Genomic DNA, 27,216 nt, shown 5'->3' on the forward strand with positions numbered 1-27,216 from the left:
CCTGCTCAAACTGTTGTTCCTATTCCTCCGGTTGTTGTTCCTCCACCTGCTCCTCTGCCTCTTCCCATTGCACCAGTAATAGTACCTCCATTGAATTTGCCTGCACCCTCACTCCCAAGTAGTTCTGTACCGCTTGTAGTTGATCAGGGTGCGGGGTCGAGGATTGTTACTCGTAATACTGTTCCTACAGAAAAGAAACAGGATTTGTTTGCATGGGCTAAGCATTGTATGGAGAGAGATGATCGAGCTAATTTTCTTGCCACACTTTCTAATATGGATAATTTTCCTGAGAAAAATGTTTTCATTGAAGGTTTAGGGATTCATTTATGTGTAATGTGGGGTACATTAAATAATGCAGACCTCCCACAAGGGTTGAGGGACCTGAATACTTTAGAGTTTTCAAGAGACACTGTGGAGAAGGTACATGAGCATGTTGAGAGGATATTTGAGTATAGAAAGGAGTTGGAAAGGTTACGGAATGAGGATGAAGAAGAAGAAAGTATGTATGTATAGAAACGATTTCTTCTGTGTCGTAAATCGACATCTGAGGAGGCGCGAATTTGTACAAAAGATGCGATTAGATGGATTTCAGACATATCGATAACTCCAGTTGAGGTATATGACACATACAGTCAATATACGCTAGAAATGCAGAGGAAAGTGATACAGGTAATGGTAGAGTACCTGCAGGATGAATGTTTAAAGAGAAAGGTTAGTTGTCCCACAGAGTTATTGAGCATTTATAAGAGAGCTTTTTCACTTGACACTTCTTCAACTGCTTTAGCGCTCGACTTAGCTCTGTTGCTTAGTAAGCGTTCGGAGTTGCCTACATCTCAGTTGCCTATGAGAGAGGTTCCTCCGACATTTGTCCCAAAGGTTGAGATTCCTGCTAATGATGCAGCAGGTACACCTGCTGTGGACATTCCTGCTCATTATGTATCGCAGTTTGTTCACGTCCCGTTTTCACGACAGGAAGTGAATACTATTAGACAAACTATTCCTGACATTAGGAAACATCCGACAGGGTTCTATAAAGAGATAGAGTCCGTTTTGCAGTCCTCAGTGTTTACCCTAGGCGACATTGATTTGCTATTCCCTGTACTCCTGCCTGTAGATTTGTGGAAACAAGTTAGAACTATAGACGATGTACCAGGGTTGGGAGATACATGGGCTAACATAGTTAGGCTTGATTGGGAAAGGCCAGCTGGTGAGAGACCACCTCAGGTGATACTAACTTTGCCTGACAGAATCATTGCAAAACTGAAAACTATAATATATAATCCCCGAAAAGAGAATTATTTGGGACAAGCTTACGGCCTGTGTCCAAGGAAAGTCTGAGGGTGCTACCGAGTTCTTTAATCGGTTCGAACAGGTATTCTCGGATTTCAGTGGAAAAGACTTAGGCACAGAGTCTGGGAAAAGATTATTTGTGGACAAATTTGTACGTGGATTGCTGCCTGACATCCAGTCACAAATTATGTCTTCTGAGAGCGCTTGGCAGGCGAAATCCCAATCAGAAATACTGCACATGGCTCAGTACTACGAGAACCGTGTCAATAATGAAAAAGATAGAGTCGAGAAGAGAAAAGGTGATTTGAAGACTAAAGTATTGTACAGCAAATTGTTAGAGGCCCCAGAGGGGGTAGTCCGCAGATTAGAGGTCAGTATGTTCCACAAGGGAATGTGCCCTTGGGTCCTGTGAATATTAACCAGTGTGCCTATTGTCGCCAGGAGGGTCATTGGCGTGCACAATGCCCCGTCCTTCGACAGAGGTCGAATAACACATTTGGAAATATGGGTAGACGATCCAGAGGTCGCCTGGGTGTAGGGGACCCTGGTAGAGGCCAGTTTTCGCAGGATCCCCAACAACCTTTTTCACAGGATAATCAGACTTCGAGTGTGGATACTAGAAACATATTTGATCATCCTTCTGCTGCATATCTATCTGAAGAGCTTCCTTTTGATGATATTTTGTTTCGTTAGGATTGCCCGAAGCAGGGTTTGGAACCTACACCTATTCCCGTTAATCAGAAAGGTCCCTACGTTGAACTGGTAGTGGGAAATAGGAAACATCAATTTTTGATAGACACTGGAGCACAGAAGTGCTCCATTGATCATTCTCGGGTTCCAAACATTCCACTGTCAGGGCAAACCAATGTTTCTGTAGGGTTTTCTGGCACACCAGTTGTTTGTCCGGTTTCTTCACCGGTACCTATTTCTTTGGGTCCCTTTACGGACCACTGTCCATTTCTCTTGACTTCGAATTGTGGAGAGAATTTGCTGGGGTTGAATCTGTTGAAGGAATTAAATTTGATATTTCATTGTTCTTCTGATGGAGTGCGTTTGACGATTTCACCACAGCAATGTTCTGTTTCGCAATTCTTGACTAGACCTTTGCCGCCAGAATTCAGCAATGTACCAGAGTGTTTGTGGGCAGTTGATGACAATGATGTTGGTGTTTTGCAGATTGAGCCTGTTAAAATAGTTTTGAAACATGGAATTAAGCTGCCCCGTATTCCACAGTATAAGATCTCAGTTGAAGGCGAGCGAGCTTTGAAGAGCATTGTTTCCGATTTTGTGCATCGTGGGGTGATTGAGGAGATTGCAGGAAGTTTGTGCAATAGTCCGATTTTACCCGTGTACAAAAAGGTGATAATGCAATTCCATTTCGTTTTATAATTGATTTACATGCAATTAATAAAGTCGTCGCTCCGCAATTTCCAATTGTGCCCAATGTGACGACAATATTAACCATGATTCCAGCTACGGCTACTCACTTCAGTGTTGTGGACCTAAAGAATGCTTTCTTCAGTATTCCTATACATGAGGATAGTAGATACTTGTTCGCGTTCACCTTAGGGGGACGCTCATTCACATTTACTCGTGCACCTCAAGGTTATACTGAGAGTCCTAGTATTTATAGTAGGGCTTTGAAAGAGCAGCTTGATACCCTTGGATTGCCCCCTACTTGTACGTTGCTTCAATATGTTGATGATTTGCTTTTAGCCGCTGACTCTGAGAGCTCTTGTAAAGAGGGCACTGTGTTGTTGCTCCTCCATCTAGCCAAGCATGGTCACAAAGCTTCACTTAAAAAGTTTCAATATTGTTGCCAGGAGGTCGCCTATTTAGGCTATCTCCTGTCAAAGGAGGGAAGAAGATTGACACCTGAAAGAATAAAACACATTTCTGGCATGTCTGTCCCAAATACACAAAAGGAAGTTAGAGCCTTGATAGGTATGGCTTCTTACTGTAGGTTTTGGATCCCAAACTTCTCACTAGTGATAAAACCGATGTTGGCCTTGACGAAGAAGGGTATTTCTTCGCCATTGCCATGGAATACGGAGCATCAACATTCATTCGAGTTGCTCAAGACTGCATTATGTTCGGCGCCAGTTTTGGGCACACCGAACTATGAGAAGGCCTTTGTGTTGTTTGTGCATGAATGTGATGGATGTGCTTTGGCTGTATTAACGCAGGAACATGGAGGGAAGAATAGGCCATGCGGTTACTACTCTTCTGCCCTTGATCCTGTTGCATGCGCTTTGCCAAGATGTTTGCGCGCTGTCACTGCTGCTGCTTCGTCTGTAAAACAGAGTGAGGGAATGGTCCTAGGCCATGATTTAACCCTGATGGTGCCTCACTCTGTAGATATTCTATTGAACAAAACCCAAACGCAACACCTCACTTCCGCACGACTGACAAGATATGAATTAATCTTGTTTGCACCCCACATTCAAATTAGGAGGTGCTGCGTTCTTAATCCAGCTGAACTCCTACCTTTCCCGCAAAATACTGTTTGCGGTGACGAAGAGTCACATGACTGCCTGTATACTACTGAACAAGATACAAAAGGCAGAGTTGATTTGAGGGACACTCCTTTGGATAACCCACACGGGATCTGTTTTGTGATGGCTCCTGCTTCAAACTACTGGATGGTACATCCACAGCTGCTTATGCAGTCACTACATTTAGTACGGTTGTGGAGACCAAGAGAATTACGCATAACTCTGCGCAGGACGCAGAGATTATAGCATTGACTCGAGCTTGTGAGCTTTCTGAGGGGCTAACAGTAAACATATATACTGATAGCCAGTATGCCTTTGGGGTGGCTCACAACTTTGGGAGACTTTGGTCAGAGAGAGGGTTTTTAACTTCGCATGGCACCAAGATCCAACATGGCTCCCTGATAGTACAATTGCTTTCAGCGCTTGCGCTCCCTAGTCAGTTAGCAATCATTAAGTGCGCAGCACATCGCAAGATTATAGATGATGTAGGGAAAGGGAATGCTTTTGCTGATCAAATAGCTAGACAAACTGCCTCTGATCTCTTCACGGAGATGTATGTTTCAAGGGAGACTGTAGATGCCTATGCAATGGATGAGGGTGTTGGGTCTGTAGGGGATATCCAAGCCGATGCCACATTAGAAGAATCCAAGAGGTGGGCTGAGGGCTTGGGGAAACTCGATGATGATGGGTGTTGGGTGGACATGGTTGAAGGGAAATGGTTGCTTCCTAATGCCTATATAGTAATGATGGTTACCATGGCACACGGTCCCACACATGTGTGCGCTCAACAGATCACGAGAATGTTAGAGAAAGTCTGGGTAAATTATAAGATTTCAAAAATCGCTCAGCATTATGTCCAAAATTGCATGATTTGCCTACAACACAATGTGGGAAAGGGGACAGCAACTCCAAGAGGTAGCTTTGGGCCTCCTTCTGTCCCGTTTGAAGTGATTCACTTTGACTTTATTGAAATGGAGCGATGTAACAATCTAAAATATGTCCTTGTGGTCATTTGCGCCTTTAGTAAGTGGGTCGAGGCTTTCCCTGTTAAAGACGCTACAGCCATGACCACTGCAAAGACCATGTTAAAGGAATTCTTCCCACGGTTCGGTTTGCCGAGAGTTATCTGGTCGGATAATGGTCCGCATTTTATCGCTGCTGTAATTCTACAGATATGTTCGGCATTGCAAATTGACAAACGATTCCATTCGGCCAGACATGCTCAGAGCACCGGATTAGTGGAAAGACACAATGGTATCATAAAAAACAAGCTTGCTAAGACGTGTGCCGGCACCAGACTAAAATGGCCGGACGCCTTACCGATCGTGTTACTTTCAATGCGGACAACCCCTCAAACTAAGACTGGGCTCTCTCCCTTTGAGGTGGTAATGGGGAGACCTGCTAATATTTGGGGTTTGCCTAAAAGCTGCGCATTGAGCGATGTAGAAAATGTACTTCTCTTCGACTATTGTAATCAATTGACTAAAAACCTGTTTTCAATTTATCACCAGGTGCGAGAGGCATTGCCGGTAAGGTACGAGGGCCCCAGTCACAGTCTACGACCAGGGGATTGGATCCTCGTTAAATCCTTCGATAGAGCGTCTTGCCTCGCACCACGTTGGAGGGGCCCCTACTAGGTGCTCCTGGTCACTCAGACTGCGGTGCGGGTAGGAGGACGTCGCCACTGGATCCACGGCAGCTACACCAAACGGATCCCACACCCAGTGCCATACGATACAGAAGACGCAGAACCCCTTTCCGACATTTAAACCAACATACCCGAAACGGCAGACGGTGGAGAGAGAGTATCGGAGGCCGTTCGGGAAGTTGTAAGGCCCGACAAAAACGGCCATCTTGCCTCCTTGCTCTCCCACTGCATCGTTTGTGAATCATCCATCTTCTGATCCAACTTCCGTTCACTCGCCACCTCCTGTGGGAAGTGACAACATCCTGTCTGCTGATTCTTTTGCACCGGAAACTGTGAAGTATAATCTCCGCCCAAGGAGATAGGTTTGCAATACGGCTCTTGCTGTACAATTGAAAGAATTTGAGGGCTTGCCTTTTTTTGGCCCAATTGCATAAAGGGTTCTGCTGGCTAAGGGTTGTGGGAAAAGACATTAAGAAGACGCGCGACCGGAGTCGCCAGCAAACGAACAATTGGTGTTTCTCGATTGAAGACGACAATGCCCGCATCAGCTACCGTTCGTACTGAACTTTTGGACAAAAATGTGACTAGGAGAGACAATGAGCTGATATGTATGGGGGCCCAGAAAACGTTTTGTTGTCTACTGGTGATAATCACGGGACTTTTAGTAACTGTTGGTTGTGGGTTTTGGTATTTGGAGAGAATGTACCCTTTGAATGATTTCCTACCTGTTGAAAATATAACTGTTGTTCCCACTCCTTCTGTGCAACTACATACCTTGTCACCTAGAGATCTTTTGCATAGACGGAATTATCAAAATAACACTCTACTTCTAATTATGAATGCTACCCATGCAATCTTTAACAGAACCAATTGTTTGATCTGCTCGCATTTACCGCAACATGGGGATAAGGGGCTAGGTTGGTATATTCACCCTTTACCTTTGACAACTGCTTGTTATGCTTCATTTAGAGCACTGTTCTTTGGCCGATGGAACTATAGCATCTCAGGGAACTTTGATGGCACTAATTTGAATAGTTTTGAGAAACGTGTTCTGACTCCCCTGGGATGCTCGCATTTCGCAAATAGGAGTAAGCTCAATATTGCTTCTATTAGGCCTTCTGATAGACTGTCTCGTCCTTTCCAATCTTTGATTTCCTTTAAAATGGCTCCGATAGGCAATAAGGATGCCGTGCCTCCTTCTTATACTGTTAACCATAGCCCCGATTCAGTTTCTTTCTGCATACAGAGGAATGGCACCCGGTCAATGGGAGATTTTAAAGGTTGTGCCAACGTTGCAAATTTGACTGGGGAAGACAGACCTTTGTATGTAGGCGAACCTATCTATTTTGTTTGCGGTAATGTAGCATTTCCATGGTTGCCCAGGGATTGGCAGGGAACTTGTTATCTAGGAATCCTGTTACCTGGGGTGTTTATAGCAAATACTGTAGAGGTTTCGAAGGCTCGTCCACGGCGGGACGAGAATGGCGACACTCCAGCACAGGTTTTAGGAGATGTAGCGAAATCATTCCTTCCATTCTTTGGGCAGATAGCGAATTCCGAGGATATCAGGAAACTAGCGAGAGTACTGGAGAGAACCATGAACCGAACCACAGATATACTCTATAATATGACTTTAGAGCAGAAAGCGATCAGATTGGTAGCGCTTCAGAACCGGATGGCATTAGATGTCATTCTGGCTGAACGTGGTGGAGTATGTAAACTAGTGGGGTCTGCTTGCTGTGTTTTCGCACCGGATTCCTCCCCAACTATTTTTAAGGCAATACAGAATCTGCACATTCTTAGTTCAGAAGTGCATGTTCCTGAGGGAAATTGGGATCTTAGCGCTTGGGTCTGGGACTTCTTGCGGTCTTGGGGTTGGAAAGTGCTTTCAGTCTTGCTGATTATTTTGGGAATTCTATTTCTTTGTTGTTGTATCCAATTTCTACCAAGTATATGTTCAGTGCTAGGGGGATGTTGCGCTCAGGCAATAGGTACAATAGGACATAAAGTGTTTGCCCCGGATAAAACCTCTAAGGAGTATGTACTGAAAGAGATCTTAGTAAAAGATCTAATGGCGATAGATATTTCTGACAGCTATTCAGGGTGTATGGACGATGACACATGGAGTTATTTGCAGGGAGATCAGAAGTAGTTTAGCACTTGGCATAGGCCAAAAGGAGGGTTTGTCAAACTAGAAAATTATATCGTGCCTCCTATTGCTATGCATATATGTATATTGGCCCAAGCCAAGCTGCTAACAAGCTGCTTATGAACTACATGTGAATAAACTCGCATTGCAAGGTCCTGACCTTAGAAACCATGTAAACTGTCATTTTGGGTCAAGCCGCCATTTTAGGTTTTCTTGCTCTATAAAGTCACCATGTGAGCTAAAATGGTGGCCTATGTTATTCAGAACAGAACTCGATTGTCATGACCTCTGTACAGCTAACGTATAACTTGCCTGCAGGCCACTTGTTAGGGTCATGAGCTGAGACCTTGTCTTTCTGCTGACCTGTGTGCAATGGATTACCTGTATCACCGAAACTGATCTATAATTGAATGAGAACACCTGCTTAACTATATTGTATAAATTAAGTCCCGCATTGTAATGTTAGGTCTAGAGCATACATTATTACCATTTCTTCTTGTTAATGTATAAACCTAAGATGAACTAGATTTGACCTGGCAAGGGACCCTAGAGCAGTAACTTATTTATGGAATGGTTAACCTGCAGAAAGGCTGGACAACAGGCTGGAGAAATGTATAAAAGCCTGACTGTTTCAATGAATATTTGCACTCACTGAGCACACCAAACCACGCCGGAGTTCGCTGTGTTGTACTGAGGGTCGATAGCTATCTGAATTTCGTTCTGTTCTTTTGTAACTGGATTCAGTATAAAATAAAGTGCTTTGTATGTTCCTTTGTAACCTGTGTTTGGTGTGTTTCCTTTTTGGTTACCCTGCCTCATATTATTTCCTTGTTTTCACAGGTCAGAATCAGGGGCTAGGTTCACATTTGTGTTGGTTTGGTAAGGCTGAGTTGACATAGACCTTACTCCTAGTGTGGTACGAATAGATCTGATGGGGGGTCATAGATTTTGGCTAATTTAGCTCTAAGATGTAGTTTCATGGCTGTAGGTGTGCAGGGATTACCTGGCAGAGGGAATTTAGTGTCATTCATGTCTAGCAGTAGTCTAGTAGTTGTAATATTATGTGGGTAGATGTATGTGTCAGGGTGGGTAAGTGTGGTAGCATAGTGTATAGCCTAATGCTTTGTAAGATGGCTATGATGTAGTCAGTCTGGCTGGCGGCTAGAGGGAACATGCTAGAATAAGGTGACAGAACACTTTCGATAGTTAAGATCAAGGCATCGGCTTAGATAGGCAGATAGTGGCAATAGTAGGCAACAATCAGTGGGAAGGAACTAGCCACACTTCTTCAGAACAAACTTTGCAAAGTAGGCAGAAAATCAGTGCAGGCAAGTGGTTGGCAATCAATCAATACAAAGGTAAGAGATCAGTACGGTATATGCCACCACAGGTCAATACGGGCATAAACCACCACAGATCAAGTTAGGGCAAGCAAGCATTGAAGGCATTAGCCTTGTTTAAGCAGGTTTCCCAGCAGAGGTAGGCAAGCAATTAAAAGGGGAGAGGTCAGATTGGGCAGGCAAACAAGGAGAGGCGCTATCCTCGTTCAAAAACAGGGTTCACAAGCAATCGGTAAAGCAAATCAGTACAGGGCACAGGCAGTTGCAGCGCCAGTTAGGGCAGGCAATTATCGCTAGGCGAGCATAGATAGGCACTCACAAGTTTCAAACAGATTTCCCAAAAAGGTATGCAGGCAATCAATACAAGGCGTAGGCAGTTCTATAGCCAGTTAGGGCAGGCAGACATAGAGAGGCTCTAGCCTCGTTCAAACAAGTTACCCATAGGAGATGAGGCAGGCAATCAATGCATGGCACAGGCAGTTACAAGGCCGGTTAGGGCAGGCAAACATAGATAGGCAAACATAGGTAGGCGCTAGCCAGATTCGAAGCAGATTTCCCAAAAAGGTATGCAGGCAATCAATACAGGCACAAGCAGTTACAAGGCCGGTTAGGGCAGGCAAAACCTTGTTTCTCAGGTGGGTCTTGGTGTTTGTGCATAGGTAAAGTTTTATGACTCAGGTGGGTGGGTTTGAGGTCTGTAATGGGAGGTCACAATGTATCTAATTCAACTTGCTTAACAGTAACATAAAGCAGCAGGATTGCTTGAATTGCAATGGGAAGAATGCAAGAGTTCACCAATTGACATATTATTACCACATAATCAGGACAGCCAAATGTTTTCATTTTGGCAACCTCTCTTAATTCATAACACGTTTTCCATGCAGTGGCCGAAGTGTACGAAAAGAAGTATCAGAATTATGCACCCTGCTAGCCTGCCCGCGCTTCCCACAAACCCCATCAGCACCTCCCTCCAACGCGCAATATAAACCCCCAAACAAACACAAATGCTATTTAAGAAAAGGTTCAGTGCAGTGAACTGCACATTTCAACTTCTTCCTACACTTTTATTTCAAAACGAAACCCTTCTGGAACGGTCTCTTTTTAAAATAAAAGTATAGGAACAGCAAAACAAAGTAGAGCAACACCGCTCCTAACCACTCCCACCCCCTTTGACCACTGTTTCCATGACATTTAAAGTGTTCAGGCAACGTGTCCTTTAAAAAATAAAAAAAAAATAAAAAACTAATTCTGAGGCGGTATGGCCTACCCTTCAATACTGTTTCAGAATTTCGATCATTATAAAGATACCATTTAAGAAATGGTTCAAGCCATAACCAGGAAACGTCTGACATTCTCTCTTTGAGGAACCAAGTCAATATCATTGTCAAATGGATGTGATGTGTCAAAGTAATGGGGCCGCTACCAGTTGACTCAATGGCGGTGCTACAACGTCCAAATATTTATAATTTGGAAACCCAAAAAACTATTTCATAAATTACCTTTGACCGCAATCATGAATTTACTACAAGGTGAAACTATCAAACACATGTAATGCACAAATGCAGGTCCTATTATGTAAACAAGTGCTACAGACAGCCGAAGTGGGTGAGGCTACTACCGTGTGGTTGATAGCTACAATTGCTACAATTGTTTAGTTTAGTTTAGTTTATTATTTGTATAGCGCCGCCAGGCCCAGGGGCATCCAGGCGCTTAGTACAGTTACAAAGTAGCCAATATGTTACATCATACATTTAGATAGAAAAAAACAGGTGTAGGTAATATGCACATCCTACATATTTACAGGCTTTGGGCAGGCATTGTAGCTACAATTGTGCCTATATTGATGGGCAGGGTCTCTCACCAGTGAGCAAATGCCTGCTGCTAAGGATTTGCATCTGACATGTCTGACTGAAGGAAAACAGGTAGTGTCACAGGTGGATGGGTGCATGTCCCACGCTAACACTTGCTCGTCCCTTGCACCATTTAACATGATGGTCAATTTGCTAATTACAACCCACGCTAATACTTGCTGGTCCCTTGCACCATTTAACATGATCGTCAATTTACTAATAGCAAGCCATTCGTCCAGGGATTTTGCAAGGGACAACCACAGATTTTACAAAGATCAGCTGTGGGTTCTGTTCAGCTCACCACGCTGATTAAATAAATAAATACATGTTATGTAGAAAGAGAGAGAGAGAGAGAGAGAGAGAGAGAGAGAGAGAGAGAGAGAGAGAGAGAGAGAGAGAGAGAGAGAGAGAGAGAGAGAGAGAGAGAGAGAGAGATATTATTCATGCATATTGTCTGGAGAGCATCTCTGTGTTCTCAAGTACTCGTTCACAGCATGCCTTGCTATTATTGGGATGATGTGACAGCTGTGTGTGAAGATATATTATAACGGTAAATGTTCTCTGAGTTGTTCCTGCCTGAAAGGCTAAAGTGTAACTTTTATTGTAGAAAATACCAAGGGGCCTTTGACTTCAATTGTACAATTACTATAAAAATCAGCCTCCTGCCAACAGCTTCATGGCTCCCCTGTGGGCCCTGATCAGGGGCTTGACCTGTACAGCAGTTTTACTGGAAAATACTGAGTTTTTGTTTAGCACTGTGTTTTACCAAGTAACCATAATCATTAGCTGGCATAAATGTGTCTGCTCTTTATTGTCAATAGTAACTTTAGTCTGGCTGCTTTGGCATTTTATTGGTAGGCTGTTCACACACATAGCTGCAACTGAGGAGGGCGATTGGTTGGAGAACAGAAAGTTGTTTAATGAAGTGGGACTGTGATTGTACTCTCCTTTGGAAAATCAAACGGAAATAATTTGCCCAGCACTTTTATAGATGATAATTAAAATAAAAGGAGACACGAGTTCCCAACAGACTTACACATACTAAGCATACATGTCTTTTTATTTATTTAAGAGCACTGTGTCATCCAATCAGAAATGACCTACAAAATAGGCAAAACAGAGAGCAGATACATCTCTACTGCAAGGTGTCTTTATATAAGAGCATATATGTATACTGTGATGTAAACCGGTAGGTGAAGGGTTAAGAATAGGAAGATAAACCAGGGACAAGTTCCAGAGGACATTATAACATTTTTAACAATGAGTGCCTGGGATCAGTATTTACATATTTCGAAATCACATAGCATAATATGAGGGCAGAATGCAGGAGAGGTAGGTTGGATGGCAAGTTTGGTTAGGAGGGTGGAGGGGTTTGGGTGGCTCTAGCAGGTGGAGTTTGAGCCTTGGTCTGAAGAGTTCTGCTTAGGAGATGATTTTGTTGCATGGGAAAATTCGTGTCAGTTAAGTGGGACAAGTAGGAAAAAAGATGAAAAGCAGGAATGGCCACAGGGTGGGCAGGGGAATGATAGGTTATGAAGAGTTGAGGAGCAGAGAGTTTGAGAGGGAGAGTACAATAAGATGCATTCAGTGAGGTAGTAGCAGGCAAGACCATTGATTGATTTATATATACAATGAGTAGCAGGTATTAAAGAGAGGGAGACATTTTGCAAGGAGAGCCATCAAGTGAGGTGATGGTAGGTAGAGGTATGGGACTTTCTGGATAGTTTGACAAAGTCCCAAAGTTGCTGACTTTGGTGAGGGGATCTAAACATTAGAGGGGTATACCAAGAAGTTAGCTCACACAGAAGTCATGTTTTCCTAGCACAATAATGGCGATAAGGTTATTAGTTGAGTGATGCATGAGATGCGGACAGATTTTATAATCTTTAGGAAGATAGGTCTGCTGTAGTTGATGCAGCCAAGATGAACTGGCAGAGTTAAAGGTCACTGTACAAGAGAACTCCAAGGTTGTGAGCCAGGGCAGATGGTTGAGGAGGTTAGGGAGAGAAAGAGATGTGGGAGGGGGGATTGGCACTGGCATTGGAGGAAGGCAGTGGCAGATGACAGTTAGACAGGTATGCATTCAGACAGTACAGGGCTGAAGGATAGGAAGAATAAATCTATCTGACTATCATCAGCAAAGTGTTGACAGGTAAAGCCAAAGGAGAAAATAAGTTCGGTAAGGGATGAGGTATATATGGTAAAGAGAAGGGTTCCCATCACTGATCAGCAAGGGGTGCTAGGGAAAAGGTGATGGAGTGCCATGAGATGGAGGGGAAGTGGTCAGAGAGACAGGAGGGCACTCCATTGAGTATGGTGTCCTTGAAGCCAAGTGGGGAAAGAGTTTGAAGAAGGAACAGATGATTAACAGTGTCAAAGGCAAATTAAAATTCTAGAAGAATGAGAATGGAGGAGAGCAGAGAGTGGTGGACAGTAGAAAGAGAACTGGCAAACTGGAGGATCGCAGTATTAGTGTAGAGTTTTGGATTGGAAGAGTTTAGTATGAGGCAGCAAAGTCAATCCACTAGCATATGGTGGTTAGGTAGTAGTTTATGCATTCAGAAATTGCCAGGAAGAAGGATTGGAAGGAGAACCATTTCTGAGTATCATCAGCAAAGAGGTGATATTAAAGTCAATAGAGGAAGTGATTTTTTTTTTCTCCAAGAGAGTGTGTATATAGGGGAAAAACGAATCCTGATCCTTGCAGTCACCCAAGTTAAGCAGTTTTGGGGAGAAGGTTCTGGAGTTCCATCCAATGCAGAAGGAGTGGACAGAAGAAATAGCACTCCACCAAATTGAGTATGGTGTCCTTGAAGCCAATGTGTTTTAAGGAGGGAGGCTTGATCCACAGTGCCAAAGCCAGCTGGAACATCTACAAGAATGAGAATGGAGGAAAGGTGAGAGTGTTGGCCATTGGTAATAGGATTGGTGACAAGGATCAGCGCAGTCTTGTGGGTGTCCTTGGACTCTGACACAGATTGGAGGGTGTCAGCAAATCAGTTTTGCTCAAGATAGTTGAGTATGCTATAGAAGACAAGCCTCTCAAGTTTTTTTGAGCGATACAGAAGGTGAGAGAGGGAGACGTGTGTAGAATGCTGGGTTGTTAGGCTCAGCAGTTGTTTTTTTAGGCGATGTATAACTGTGACTGTTTTGTAACAGGCTGTGTTGGAAGATACCAGTAGAAAAATGAATAGTTGTGAGCGGAGGTGACATTTGTTTTAACAGTTTGTGTTGCAAAAGTTGGAGTGCTGGATGGATTAGCTGAGCAAAGGATGGATAGATGTTCAGTGGACCGCTGAGGGAGAAGTGGGATAGAGAGGGGAGTGTGGGGAACATGGGAGGAAGGAAGAGTGAGGGGGGAGGTTGGAGAGATACATATTGACAAACTGTCCCGTATTTTTCTGATTTTATTGGAGAAGTAGGAGGCAAAGTCCTCAGTGGAAAGAGGATGAAATGGAACAGTTCTTACTAGGGCAAAGCATGGCCTGGATAGACATGGATAGGTATTGAGGACGTAATATGAGGGAGGAAACAGCATTACTGCAATAAGAGCATGGTTCCAGAGTATAGGTCGGGGTCAGTGGAGTGTCCTTGTAGGCAGTGAGCAGAGTGAGAGATAGAATGTTTGCCATACATGTTCTGGCCTCACACCGAACACCTCAGACAACAGTACATCCTTTGATCTTACTATAGATTTTTATCTAATTGGTGTAGACATGTGGAGGTCATATATTACAAGCAGTTTCTTGCTTGTGTGTGTGACTACAGCTGATATAGAACATATCTGCAGTCAAGCTAAATATACAGCTTACCTTGATCAAAGGGTTTATCGGGGCTCCATGTGCGGAAGTAATCATCCTGTAGAAAGATAATATAGAAATTAGTTTGATCACAGGTGCCATTCAGTGTATTATTTTACACAGCACAATGTAGCATAATCCACACATATTCTTTTGTTTCACTTGTAGCCCTATATTATGCAAAATGAAACACACAGACAGCTTCATGAATCCAATGTCTCCAGGTCACATAGCCATTCTGAGTGCAGAAAGGTCTCTGCAAAAACATATCAAATAATTTTAAGTCCAGTTCTTTTAACCTTTAAATCATAAGAATCACTGTAACTCTTAAGGTCGAAAATCGATTTTTTAAATGTGAGAATTGCATTGGATTCAACCAGCTGTAAATGAATAAAGGAATCGTATGGCACATATGTTCTCTACCACATTCACATTCAACAAAACATGCGATACCGAGGAGGAAACACAAGCCGGTTGCACTGGGTCAGTAGAGGATGTGGATGTAAAGGGAAGACTTTCAAGCTATTGGAGAATCTGCCATTGGTAGAGCGGCGAGTGCACCTAGAGAAGCAACAATGGCTGCAGTTGCGAAGGCTGCAGTCGGACACGCTGAGCCTGGTGTAAGACTGACAGTCACGGGACATGAATAAATGGTCATTGGGTAGAAGATTGTGAGGAACACTAGTCACAGAACAATGCCCAGTCTATGTATGTTTTATTACCAAAGTGAGAAAACAGGATTCTGGGAACTTAGAGGTCAGACGAGAGCCTTGGTGTATTGACAAATGTATGGGATGGCTTGGATGGAGCCTAACAAACAACTATAACTGGTTGTGTGGCGACATTTTAAGAACTCATGACAACGGGCATGTTTTTTAAATACAGGCAATGTGTACAAACCTCAACCTCCTTCCAGGAGAGCGGAAAAAGAAGATAAAAGTGAAATATAGTTACTAACTATGTATACAATGAACACGTTATTTAATCAGATAGTTTTTTAATAAGAACAAGGCAGGTAAACACATTATGTCATTAGTTCTCTGGTGTAATTAGAAACTAAGTAAAATATGCTAGAGAATGTGCTAGGCATTTGCCACACTTGGGTGCAGGGTGTGCTTTGGCAGTAACTCGCTTTATGTTCTTATCACACTCAATGCCATTTTCTCCCTGCCCCACTCCCTGTGGAAATGGTGAAAATGATGCAGCAACAAAAGTAAAACAAATCATGGTTACATTCATGATTTGTAAACGTATTTCTATCAGGGGCAATGGAATGCCATGGAGGGGGTTATGCAGATCTCTGTCTGCATTTTGCTTTGCCCTGTGCCTGTTCTACGAACGCGGATTCCTAGTGTAGGGGAATCAACAGCGGTATCCTACACATTCCACAACAAATCCAATACAAACTCTGGTATGTTGCAGCCACTCTTGTGCCACACCACCATTGTGCAAATCCCACTGTTGAGATGGATGATCTGCATAGGCAAAGGCTTGTGCACTGACAGATCCATCTTGTCATACACCCCGCCCAGAGAATGCAACACTTTCTTAACGTGCAAGCTGTTTGCACACGCATGTGGGGCATGTATGTGATTAATGTCTGTTGATGTCTAGAAATGTAAAAAATGTCTAGTGATATTTTCTGACACCAATTATTGCAATTTAGACTGCATTTACCAAAATGGCAGAACTCCACCCCACTCCCCAAAAAATCACAACTATAACCTTGAGTCACTTATAAGAAGTGACTCAAGGTTATATTTTTGGTTTTCCAGAGGCACATGGCCAAGTCAGTACAAAGACTATCTGCACACAGACATGCACCAAACACTTCAACAATCCTCCTTTGGCTGAGACTTTGAATCAAACTTACTAATTTCAAATCATTTCACAAAATGATAAATACAAACTATTCTGCATAGTAAGTATTCATACATAACATATTTCAATGCCCAACATGTGTTCATGCATTCCACATGTTCAATCATGCGCTTCCTTCTTTAAAGCACACCACTATAATTACTTCTTGAACTCATTTCATGCAAAGGCTCATTCCATGCCTATGGCTTCATAACAACATTTCAAGTGCCTGGTCCTGTCTACAACACACATGCAAGAATTACTCCTGCAATTCAACCTTCTGCCACAACTACTTGCCTCATGTGATACTGACGGGACACCAATTTCACTGCTTAGAAACATTCCTAACCATATGACAATGCCCTTTATTGACTTTTATAGCGTTGTCTCTTCTGACCAGGATATTTCAAATGTTGGGTAATTGATGCATACATACAATGTCTTCTGAAGGTCCTAACGTATACAGACATTACCATTGCCTCCCAGGAATTTACTGTTTAATGTATCAGAAGTGTACCTGCTTGTTTCCTTGATACCCAGACGTTTCTATAGGACACACTACTGCTTTGCCATAGCTCTACATTTAGTGTGGATGTTGTATATCCAACATAGGGTTTTCACAGCTCATTCTACCTACGATATTAAATGTCTTTTTTAAATTGCATATGTATCTGATATATTAGTTATGCAATTAATATACATACAATTAAATTGCATTCTGAAGATAGGACTAAAATATATTCTTGCAACGATTGCCTTGATAGCCAAACGACTACTCAATCAAATGGACATATGAACACATGGATGCTTACATATTAATAAATATATAAAGGGCTGCAGAAGACATTTTGAAGGACAATGTTTCCATTGGCAGAAATGTATACATGAATATTAAAACAGAAGAAGAAAGAGAACTTTGGTTTGTTTCTTCATTGTAGCTGTGCAAGAAAACCAAATCCAAACCAAAATATGTTAGCAATAATACATAATGTTCTCATGCTTGTCACAAGTATGACACTGTGATGTAAATGGACAAAGTTTGTAATGCATGCATTCTACGCGGTATAACCTGTATACAGGTGTAAACATTGTCATGCCAGGTTGATAGCTATGGAAAAATATCACAACAGTAATTGAAGATACAATTCAATATCTATATTGTTAAGCAATGCCTCATGAAAGTTGAGTATCTGGCCCAGGGGGATCTTGTCTGCAGTCTAAGATTGCGATGCTGGTAACACCACACTATAGCTGTTCTTGTCCGTTCTGACAGAGTCAACTTGGAAGTAGTGACGGAGGAGAGGAGGCCTGTTTGTACATTGATGAATTTAGCAACAATGTGATCACTGGCAATATGTGGTTGCATCAGGGTGGAGAGGTTGGAAGTGTGAGTAGAGAGGATTGGTAGCAGAGCATGAAAGCAGCCACTCCAAAAGGAGACATGTTGGAATGGCCTAGGGGAAGAGCACAGAAAAAAAGTAAAAGGGACACCAAAGACTTGTGAGAGGATGGGATATACCTTGCATAATTTATCTTCTCACATCCTTCTACTTGTGCCACAGGGGAACCCAGAGTTTCCAGTTCTTGTGGGACTCTGACAGTGCCTACATATATAGTAACTCGGAATGCCCTCTATGCATTAATGGAGAATAATACGTTCACAAATACATTTTACAAAACAATACACCTCAAATGTAGCCACCAGATGTATCTGGAATGCTAGGTGGGAGCGCATAACAAACACTGCAGATGCCTTGCACACACTCCCATTGCATTAAGCATTTTCCTCCAGTCCCCCTTTGCCTCCCCGAATAGACTACCAGGTGAAACTGCAAAGCCCTCTCTTACAAAGGCCATCTTAGATCATACCAGGACAGTTCTAAGCACCTCTTTCTTCTACTTCTCGAAGATAGTCCCAGCATATTACCCGGGTAAGCTTCACCCCCGTGGCATATTACCCGGGTAAGCTTCACCCCCGTGTGACCACAAGGTATGCAATGTGGAAACTTTAGAACCAATATTGCTCCAGCGCACGTCATGCCATGTGTGGGATGTTTCCCTGTGTAGGTAATTTTTCAGTGTGAATAAGTTAAAGATAACTGCAATGGTTTAGGCATTTACTTGGTTTTCATTCACGTTCATGTCCTGCAGCAATATTCATGGCTTTTGTCATTATTTTAAGAGCAGAATTTGAAAGTCAGGACAGTTCCAGAATATGGGAAAAGGGGATATGTGGTCCGGGAATTAGGACAGCAAATAACTTTCATCACCACTTAAGAAGCAGACATGAAAGAAAATGCATACATGTTCAGGTACATTGCAAAAGCTAGTCAACAGAGTTACGAAGGAGAGCCACAAAAGAGTACAATGAAAGTTGCCAGTAATTATGGAGATTGGCATGAAGGAAGGGAAATAAAGAATGAATGGCAGTGGTAGCAGTCGAGAAGGGTCAAGTGGGAGATGGGGGCGCGAGCGCTACTTTGGGAATTCCTGACTACAGCGGGGGGGGGGGGGGGAGGGGCATTCATGGCACCGAGTAAAGCAACCAACATCTTGGCTTCCGTTCCTGTGTGTGGAGAAATGAAACCTTGGGTGCCTAGTTGCTGCATGGTCTGCTAGAAGTTCCCTGCGTGTTCTGTCCTGAGTGTTTCATGTGTGTCAGTTAGTCGGAGTCTGTTGTGTCTCCCTTGGGTATGGATGTTCAGTATCTCGTTCCTACTTATGCCTCACTGTGCTTCTTTACCTAGGTCCTACTGATTCTCACACTACAAGACGTTCTCTGCAAACTGGCCTTCTGCCATCATTGGACATCCTAGACTTGCATTATTAAACTTTGCACCAATGATATTGATTGAGAGGCAGATCTAAGAAGAGGAATAGGTAGAGGAAGCAAAAGGCAAAATGGGAGCAGTAATATCCCGAAAAGATATAGGATGAAGAGGTAGAAAGAGAGAGAGAATAGAGGAGGACGTTTCCAGTCATTTTCATTGGTCTGCGAAACATCATTGATTAGTGCAGGAGAAGAGGTGGTTCAGGTAGGAGGAACAAAGGTCAGGACACCGAAAAAACATGCAAGGATAGTGTAAAAAGGATGGCGCCCCGGGAAAGGTATGTGGGATTTTTGCCAAAGCTTGTCATATGACCTCATACCCACAGTTGTTGTATACCACCATGGAGTATTAGATGATATATATGATATATACAGTCTACTTTTCAAGGAATTATTTAGATGGAGTGTAAAACATGTATCACAATTATTTGATAACTGCAGAACATGTCTGGGTATCAAGACTAATATTCTTTTAAAACAAATATTAATCAAATGGGCTTACATATGACAACATAGAAATTAATTCTGAGAGCAAACATAACATCTGTCCAGAACTGTGTGAATTTAAAATGTGTGTAAGCTGTAAGACGTCCACTGAATACAGCTCATTCCATACATTAGGAAATGTAACTTACACTTACATTTAAATGCCTAGGATGTGAATGTCCATGTCCTGAACAGTCTTTATGGTATCCTAAGGATGTGAAAGTTCGCAGGGACCCATTCTTCTTACCTGACCCAAAGACAAGGCACCCACTTCAATGGTTGGTAGCACCGTTTTTTTTATGGGCCTCATTACACGGTAGGCAGTAAGGGTTTACCGGTACCAGTATTTTACTGGTACCGGTAAATCCTTACCGCCTTACTACGAGGTCCCTTTGCGGGTTGGGGATTTTAACGCCTGCTTTTTGCAGGCGTTAAAAACCAACCCGCAAAGGGACCCAGGGAGCTAATTACGGTACCGCAATTTGCAGTGCCGTAATTAGCGCCTTCCCCATTCCCATTATGCCCTATGGGGCAAAAATGGGAATGGGGAAGGGCAATGGTGGAAGGGGGAATTACCGCCCCGCCAAACTTGGAATGGGGCGGTAATTCCCCTTTCCACCAAGGCGGTGCCGGAATTTTACCGGCATGAACCATGGCGCTAATAGCGCCATGGTTCTCCGCCTACCGTGTAATGAGGCCCTATGTCTTTATAGGCAATTGGAATCTACGGATTAGTGTTGCAAGAGGAAAGCTCAATTGTTAACAGTTGAGGTCAAGGAGGGGAATGACATAATCTGCCTACAAAACCGACACTCAAGGTGATCTTGACAGCGTGATCCTTGGTCTTGGTCTTGGTGAACTGCTGCATCAATAAAACAAACATTTCTGCTGTTGATGTTTTTAGAGTTTATGGTTCTAACTTTGTCACCTTAGCTCAGAGCTCACATGTTGTCCCATTGAGTCTAAGCATGGCTCATTGCCACACTGCTTGCAGCACTCAAAATTCATTGCTGACCTGCTTTCAAATGGAAGCCGGTGCAAATCAGACAAGTAAGGGCAGTATAGCACCATCCAATGTAATCAGTCAGAAGGTTGAGATATGTAACAAGCAGAGGGTGCCCGAACCTGGACACCCCAAAGTGACACAATGGTCCCCCTAAACGCAGCCTGCAGCCATAAGCAGTAACTACTTTGACCACGCTGACCTGCATAGGTATTTCCTGTGGATTGGTCAAATGCCTACGTTTACCTAACATCCTGCTCTGGGAGCACCGGACATCCTCAGTGGGACCAATGGTCATGGCTTCCACCATGGAAATGGCTGAGGCAGGGCCAAGCCACTCACTTTACCCATTTGATATTGGTTAGCAGCCATGCCCACTGGTTCCTTTGAACAGTACAGTACCTTCTGCTATGAACCAGCCCACCCTAAGCACCCCAAAGGGCACACTGAGCATGACACCAGTAAGCCAACCATAGTGGAGACATTCCATGGCCTAGGGTCACCAGCAGCAGTAACCTTATTTGCAGTATGTGCTGAGGTCAAGTCCACAACCCGCCCTCCGGGGCCACTCAAGGTGACACCTGCCCATGGCCAGTGACTCACTCCCCAAAGGGATCACTGCCCATGGCCTGCAGGCATAAAGGAGATATATTTTGCCAAACCATGGTTGCCTTCCAACGGTACTGTGAGTTGCTACTAGCCTTTCATGCTAACACTGTGCCCAGGTCATTGCCTTCAGCCATGGCCCTTGCCCTAGGTAACTACAGAAAATGACCACACGCATGTGTTTGCTTGAATTTAAATGCTTTGATTTCAGCTGAGCCTATGGTTGGAAGTCAACGTTTGGCACTCCTCTTATACCACGCTAGTGATAAGACAACGCAAACACTTCAATATTCCACAGAGACACTTCCATTTAGAATAAATAAAATAACATGTTGGCTGGACCCTTGAAGGAGTTCTTCATTGTATTGATGTTAACTGAAAGTTCCCATCCATCCAAGAAACTTTTCTGCATTGTAATACTTTGTATTCAAAACAAAAATGTGTCCAGAAGATGTATGCAAATCATTGCATTGTGTTAGAACACATGACATAAATGGAACATCTTAATACATTTAAGAGACTGTCTGTACACAACCCCTACTTTCATGTGCATCTATTTTTTATTTACTTCCAACCCAACAGACATGGTTGGCAGTAGGTTTCACATTGTGTTATGTTATGGTGTGTTATTTTATGTTTATTACAGACTTCTATACTACAACAAATCATCACTGAGTAGCTCAAAAGTGCCTGGCACGTCCGTAGATTGGCATAGTGTGCCCATTCCTAGGGGTGTCCAGTCCTTAGTCTGCAGAAGAAGAAAATACCAGGGGAAGATAAGAGGATGGCAAAGAGGGAAATGTGTGGTGCAAACAAACATACAAAGGCATATAGCATATATTATTTTATGGCAGCGTGCGTATATGTCACCCATGTTAGGTGGACCATTATTTTACAATGCACAAAGAATGCTATGTCCTTTCCAAGTCAGATTTGCAGAGTAGGAAGTGTGGACGATCGACACGATGTAGCATCTGGGTGAATGAGGGGCTCAAGAATGCGGTCATGGAATCATGTTTGGTTGCGCATTTGCCCAGCAATACCTTTACATTTAACAACATTGGGATCCAGAGATGTTTTGTGTCCATGTCCTGCTAACATTTCTTTTCTTCCCAAGATTAAATAATACGCATGGAATGTCAGAAAACAAATTCTCAAACTTGGCCGATGGCCTAATCCTCGAAAACGGCTGGGTCCTGAACCCAAACTTTACTCAGGCACAACCCCAAACCTCATTGGCCCCTCACCAGTCAAGGTCATCAAGCGAAACCCCTGAGAAAACCCAGCAAGCAATCTGTGGCAAACCTACCCTTTTTGGTTCTTTGCATAGATTTGCATGTGGCACACATCAATGCACACTTGAGGCTTTTCATTTAATGCAGTTTAGAAACTAGGACAAGTTGTATGGTGTTCTGCTACAATTAGTGCTGCTCTGATAAGTGGACATTGAATTAGCCAAACTAATTTGAAGTTCAAACTTGTAGTAATTTATAAATTAATGCAGAACATTTTTTTATAAATAATAGACATTGCATTGTGGAAAAATGCAATGAAGGCCGGATCAGAAATGCTAGAGCAACAATGATATGCAAGCCACATGTACACTACAGCACAGAGTGAGGAAACGTGTGTCGGCCCTGTCCATGCTATGCCTGTTTTGAGTATACCTTTCAGTTACCATGCACATGCTGTACTCAAGCTCCTTTGTGCTTTAGAGCATGTGCTTGATTTGCCCCTCTGCACCTTGCACTGAACCTGTCCATGCTGTATCTGTACATTTTTCAGAGGGAAGCTTGGTCGATCTTGCCTAAGATGTAACTGTTAGACACACTCTCCCTCGATATGCTGCATGTTTTATATGAGAGGAGCTTGCACTAGTCCCACCCATGCTGCATTAAAACTATAAGCTGGCACTGCCAAACCTGTTGCTCTACCCATGCTGTTTGTGAGGGTTCTTTCTGCTGGTCCTGCCCATGATGCGTGTTTAGATGAAGGAAGAATGTAGTGACAATGCACATGTAGGTCTGGTACCTGTTGTGGCTGCAAGGGAAGCTTGCACTGTTGCTGTCCATGCTGTACCCGGTCAGAGTGTCTCTTTGTGTGTTTTGACAAAAGGCTAAGTCGTGCACATTTGGGGTAGGGAAGGATTTAGACAGTGGTACAGGCAGTTCAGCAATTTTGCCTACGGGTGCAAATATCAGGGACATCATTTAGGGGTCACAGCCATGCCCCCTGTGTTCTCCCTTGCTACCCCTGCAATCTTCCTTGCTACTCCTGCAAACTCCCTTGCTACGCCTGTAAAAAACACAATGGGCTTCATTACGAGTATGAAGGTAGCCATGCCCTTAATAAGGGCATGGCTGCCTCCATACCAGGTTCCAGTACCAGATTCCTCCAATGAGGACTTACCGGGCTATTCCAACCATGGAGGACCCGGTAAGTCTTCATTGGAAAAACCCATCCCCATTCCTATTTGAACCCCCATAGAGCTCAATGGGAATGGGGAGGGAGCTAATAACGGGCCCGTTAATAACGGCCCCGTTATTAGCTCCTTGGTCCCCTCGTGGGACCCAGAAATTACGTGTGGTTTTACCAAACATCTGTTCCGGGTCCCGCTAGGGGACCTCGTAATATGGCATCCCATAATAAACGGTGCTGGTCCCGTACCGGCACCCTTCATTACGGGAGCGCCATGGCCGTAATGATGCCCAATGTGTTATATCTTAAGTTCCCCGAGTAGCCAGGGCCCCCGCAGTCCCTGTGGTGTGGGGGCACTGGCACACCAGGTCTGGGGGTGCCCTGTCACAGTCTTCACCCATCAGGCTGGGCTGGGGCATGTAGCGCGAGAAGGAAGTGCTCAGTAGTATTTGGAGATGACATGCCACGTTCAGTTCCAATAGCTCTCCTCCGACATCCTAGTGCCTCATATACAGGAAACAGGAAGCTCTCCAGGCTTCCTAGTTCCTGTTTGTGAGCAGCACGGAGTAGCCGAGGGTGGCCTGGAGTGAAGGACCGAAGCTGAAAAAACAGGTAAGAAAGATTGTATATGTTTAAATGTGATGTGAATTGTGCATGTGTGAAGTGTGTGTCAGATGTATGTATGTGCTATGGGTCAGGGAGTGGTGGGTGAATGAGATGAAATGTGATAGTGTTAGTGTTTGAATGTTCTGGGTAGGTGGGTGCGTGCTTGTGTAGCTAATGCAGTGAGAGTGGATGTAAGAGATGGTGTATGAGTGGGTTACTGGTGGGTGAATGAGTATAAATGTGGCAGTGTGTGTATGTATTTTCTGGGTGGGTGGGTGGGTGGGTGGGTGTCTGCCTGCCTGTGTACAGAATGCAGTGAGAGTGGATGCAAGAGAATGTGTATGAGTGAGTGACTGGTGGGTGAACGAGTATGAATGTGATAATGTGTTTCAATGTTCTGGATGGGTACGTGTCTGTGTGGAGAATACAGTGTGAGTGGATGTGAGAGACGGCGTATGGGTTAGTGAGCGATGGGTGAATGAGTAGGAATGTGATAGTGTGGTTTGATTGTTTTGGGTGGTTGGATGCCTTCCTGTGTGGACAATGCAGTGCAAGTGGACGTGAGAGGTTTATGGGTGAGTGAATGATGGGTAAGTGACTAGTAATGTGAGTGTGTCCATGTAAATGTGCTGGGTGGGCGTGTGCTTGTGTAAATGTATGTGAGAGAAGGTAGGCGAATGTGTATGAATGTGATTGTGTGTGTTAATACTCTGGGTGGGTGGGTGCATGCCTGTGTGGTGAATTCAGTGTGAATGAATTTGAGTGGAGATGTATGGGTGGGTGAAAGGGGATGTCTGTATGTGTGTGCATGTGTGTGTAATGCCCCGGGAGACTGGGATCACTAGAGCATTTTTGACACATACATTATTGACTTTGCACGTTTTACTGGTATGTTGGGCAAAGCCAAATTCATGTGTGTCATTACCTTGCTAGACTGGCCTTTTGGTACAGCCAGTTTATCCATTGCTTACTGTAGCATGACATTTATTACGCAACATCGTTGGTAAAGCAAGCATGATAAGTAGTATCACCTTGCTAGACTGACGTGTTGCTGTAGCGGCATATAATGTTCTTACTGTAGCAGGACTTTTTATTATGAAGGATGGTAAGTGTTCCTATGGTTCTAGACTGGCTTACAACGGAACCAGTTTGGACATATTTTATTATTATGAGATGTCACTTTTAATGGCAAAACCAACTGGAGGATTTCCTTACATAGGAGTACTGGCATATATTGGCAGAGCCAGCTTTGTGCCTAGAGCCAGTAATGATACTATAAAAAACATCTTAAAGCAAACATGATTATGTTCTTATATAGCAATATTAGCATATGTCGGTGGAGCCCCCATGGAAATGTATGGGCACAGTCAGCATGAAAAGGTTTTTTATGCTGGCATATAGTGAAGGGACCAGCATGACAATGCATTGTGAAACACGCTTTTGCACTTTTGGTGACTTGCATTTATTGTACTATTTTGTCCACAAGTTACTCTACACCCTACAAAACCGACTGCAAACTGTCTGGCTTTCTGCCCAAATTTTCACAGGAAGTGTGCTATGTAATACACATATTTTTAACCCATTATTCAAAACATTTTCTCATGGGAGGGTGAAGAATCCCTCTGATTCGCCCCAAACCTGTTTTCCTTAGTTCCGGCCCCCTCGCTATGCTCAGTCGCATATTTGTGGCAAATACTTTCACCCTCAAGTTAAACAATTCAAAAGCCACCACTGGTGGCTGGTATATTTTGGGACCAGGCACTGCCCCCATCTTTCTACACTAGGTGAAACATTTAAGCTTAGTACACAAAACGTATTTATTTCTTTTTCTTGGAGTAGTGCATGCCCCTGCAGCAACATAATCATCATGGACATTGTGCACACGTGCCGATCTGAGCCGGCATCGGGTGTGGTGTGCACTGTGCTTTGTTAAGGAACTTGGGTGAGGGGCCTTAGCATGGCTCACAGCGGGCCCCCACATGGTGTGCTATGCCACTGATTGGGCTCTGCTTACCTTGAACGCATTCAAGTGTGAAGTGAATGATTCAGAGGGGCCGCAAACACGACCAGGACCCTGCTTTGGTGCAACACAGTTTAAGAAAATAAGCATTAGAAACAGACTCTCAGAAGTGAGAGAGCCATGGAGTTACCCGCCCCTCCCCACTCAAACGCCTTCTTGGAAAAAGGGCTTTGTGGAAGCTTCATTCACGGGCCGGTCCTGGGAGCGGGTCAGGGGGTTTCATTGAATGACGCACCTAACACATAGAACACGCTCTGAAAATCATAGATGCATTGAGCCCAACTCTTGAGGGAAGTGCACCTCCCCCAGCCACACCTCACCCCGTTAATAAAGATTGAAGAGTCAAGTATCAAAGCCTAGGACATTAAGGTGTTATGTTCGGCTATGGGTTGTGGGGGACAACATGTGGTTTCTTGTCACATAACTTAGAGAGACAGATGGCCTCATTTTACTCCCGAACAATAGGTTTCCTCTATCGTAGTGGTAGCTGACTGATATAACCAGCGAATTTTGTTCATACTAAATCCTGGTGAATGATTTAATTTTCAGGCCTTGCGCGTGCATCATTTTGCTTCTGGGACAACAGACAGTGCATGCCTCTCCAGGTATGTGCTTTTTTGGTTTGTTTTACACATCAATGCCACAGATAATGAGTACCTCTGTGCCCATTGATCTAGAGATGTTTTATACATATATATATATATATCGCTGTGGCCTACGTTAGAGATTTTGGTTACCCTGTTAAAAGTACTGCATTATGTATGCTTTACATGTAGGATCCACGTCGAATCTGGAAAATGACATTCCGCAAATGT

The 27,216-nt window shown here is 43.6% G+C and overlaps 1 protein-coding gene across 1 annotated transcript in view; it reads right to left on the reverse strand.

Annotated features, from left to right (window-relative positions):
* Positions 1-27,216, reverse strand: part of SPOCK3 (SPARC (osteonectin), cwcv and kazal like domains proteoglycan 3) — a 1,387,609-nt gene that overhangs the window by 906,525 nt on the left and 453,868 nt on the right. Inside the window, exon 2 of the mRNA XM_069631385.1 lies at positions 14,585-14,630. Within this exon, the coding sequence (XP_069487486.1) occupies positions 14,585-14,630 (46 nt within the window). The remainder of the gene's footprint in view (positions 1-14,584; positions 14,631-27,216) is intronic.

Source organism: Ambystoma mexicanum, chromosome 6q (genome assembly GCF_040938575.1).
Source record: "Ambystoma mexicanum isolate Mex_15411 chromosome 6q, UKY_AmexF1_1, whole genome shotgun sequence".
In the NCBI taxonomy this organism is placed as follows: Eukaryota; Metazoa; Chordata; class Amphibia; order Caudata; family Ambystomatidae; genus Ambystoma; species Ambystoma mexicanum.